The sequence below is a fragment of the Eimeria tenella genome, genomic scaffold (assembly GCF_000499545.2).
Source record: "Eimeria tenella Houghton genomic scaffold, Eth_scaff1775, whole genome shotgun sequence".
NCBI classification, from domain to species: domain Eukaryota; phylum Apicomplexa; class Conoidasida; order Eucoccidiorida; family Eimeriidae; genus Eimeria; species Eimeria tenella.
Window position 1 is genome coordinate 2,295 of NW_013541604.1, and position 1,741 is coordinate 4,035.

Consider the following 1,741-nt stretch of genomic DNA (forward strand, 5'->3'; position numbering starts at 1 on the left):
TGTATTTAATAAACAGGAACAGCCGAAAGCTGCAAATTGATGTTCTTACTGTGTAGCACCCGCACTAGCAGTAACAAGAGCAGCAGCAGCAGCAGCAGCAGCAGCCAAACTGAAGCTCAAGCAGCTTTCACACCAACTTACAGGCAGGCGCCTTGAGTCGGTGGTTTTTCTACCTGCTGCTGCTGTTTTCGGGGGCAGCTATTGCTGCTGCAGCTGCTGCTGCACCCACTCTTGCTGACGTTGCTGCAGCTGTCGCTGGTACTTCAGCACCCTCCCGGCTCGAGCAGCAGCAGCAGCAGCAGCAACGGCGACAGGAGTGACCTTCCGATTCTTGCCTTCCATAGGGCCCCTATTTAGCATGTTGCTGCTGCTGCTTTTGGTGCTGCTGCCCCTGGCAGCAGCAGCGAGTTGGCTGCTGCGGCGGCCGAGTCGGCTGACCAGACAAGCTGCAGCGCAGCAACAGCAACAGCAGCAGCAGAAGCAGCAGCAGCAGCGACAGCAAGAGGTGCTGCAGGACCAGCAGAAGGACACTCAGCAGCATCCGCATGACAAAGCGGTCTCCAGGAGCAGCAGCAGCAGCAGCAGCAACAGCAGCAATGGCAAGGCTCGCAGGCGCCGCTCCGCAGCAGCAGCAGCAGCAGGCGAGGACGCATGCTATGGCAGCAGCAGAGGGGAGACAGACTCTTCACAGTCTGAAGAAGAGGAAGACTCTCTGCAGCAGCAAAACAGCTCAGCTGCAGCATCTTCTGCTGCTGCTGCCCGTGCTGCTGCTGCCAGGGCGGCAGCAGCTGCAGCAGGTGCAGCAGTAAAAGCAGCAGCAAATTTGGCTCCCTACACGCTGCAGCCGCAGTGCGAGGTTGCAGACACGGGTGAGCAAGCGCAGCAGCAGCAGAAGCAGCAGCAACAACAGCAGCAGCAAGACTGTGCTGCACACAACTCGCCCAGCAGCCCTGCTAGTGCAGCAGCACGTGTGGCGCACAGCCTCGCAGCAGCAGCAGAGGCAGCAACGGCAGCAGCAACAGCAGAAGTGGCTGCAGCAACTGCAGCAGCAGCAGCAGTGGCGGCAACGAATGCAGACGAAGTTGCTGCTGAGGCAGAGGCCATTGTTATGGAAGCAGCAGCCACGCAGGGGGCTGCTGCTGCAGTCGCTGTTGCTGCTGAGTCTGCTGTTGCTGCTGACGCCGCCTTCGATGCTGAAGCAGCAGCGGGACAAGCGGCAGCAACAGCAGCAGCAACAGCAGCAGCAGCAGCAGTAGCAGCAGGGGTGAATTTTCCAGTTGCTGCACAGACTGTTGCTGCTGCTCATGCTGCAGGACAAGCAGCAGCTGCTGCATCTGTAGCAGCTGAAAGCATCCAAGCGGCTGCTGAAGCAGCAGCAGCAACTGCAGCTGCTGCTGCACACGCAACTGCAGCAGCAGATTCAGTTGTCTTTGTAGCTCGCGCAGCAGCAGAAGCACACAGCCCGACTGCTACTGCTGCTGCTGCCCTTTCGGAGGATGCAGCAGCAGCAGCAGCTGACAGGGCAGCAGCTGACGCAGCAGCGGTTGACGCAGCAGCAGTTGACGCAGCAGCAGCTGACGCAGCAGCATTAGACGCAGCAGCAGCTGACGCAGCAACAGCAACGCCCGCAGCAGCGGAGGAGCTCGCAGATGCAGCAGCAGACGCAGCAACAGATGCGACAGCAGCAACAGCCGCAGAAGCTGTGCAGCCGCTTGCTGCGGCAGCAGAGAACACAGCAGCA

General features: G+C 60.0%; 1 protein-coding gene across 1 annotated transcript; it reads left to right on the plus strand.

Annotated features, from left to right (window-relative positions):
• Positions 1-358: 358 nt before the first annotated feature.
• On the plus strand, positions 359-1,702 carry ETH_00038425 (uncharacterized protein; the record flags this gene model as incomplete). The annotated part of the gene is made up of 1 exon (XM_013373823.1): positions 359-1,702. A coding segment is annotated over one exon (1,344 nt), but the record flags the coding sequence as incomplete, so codon positions are not given.
• Between the last annotated feature and the right edge of the window lie 39 nt (positions 1,703-1,741).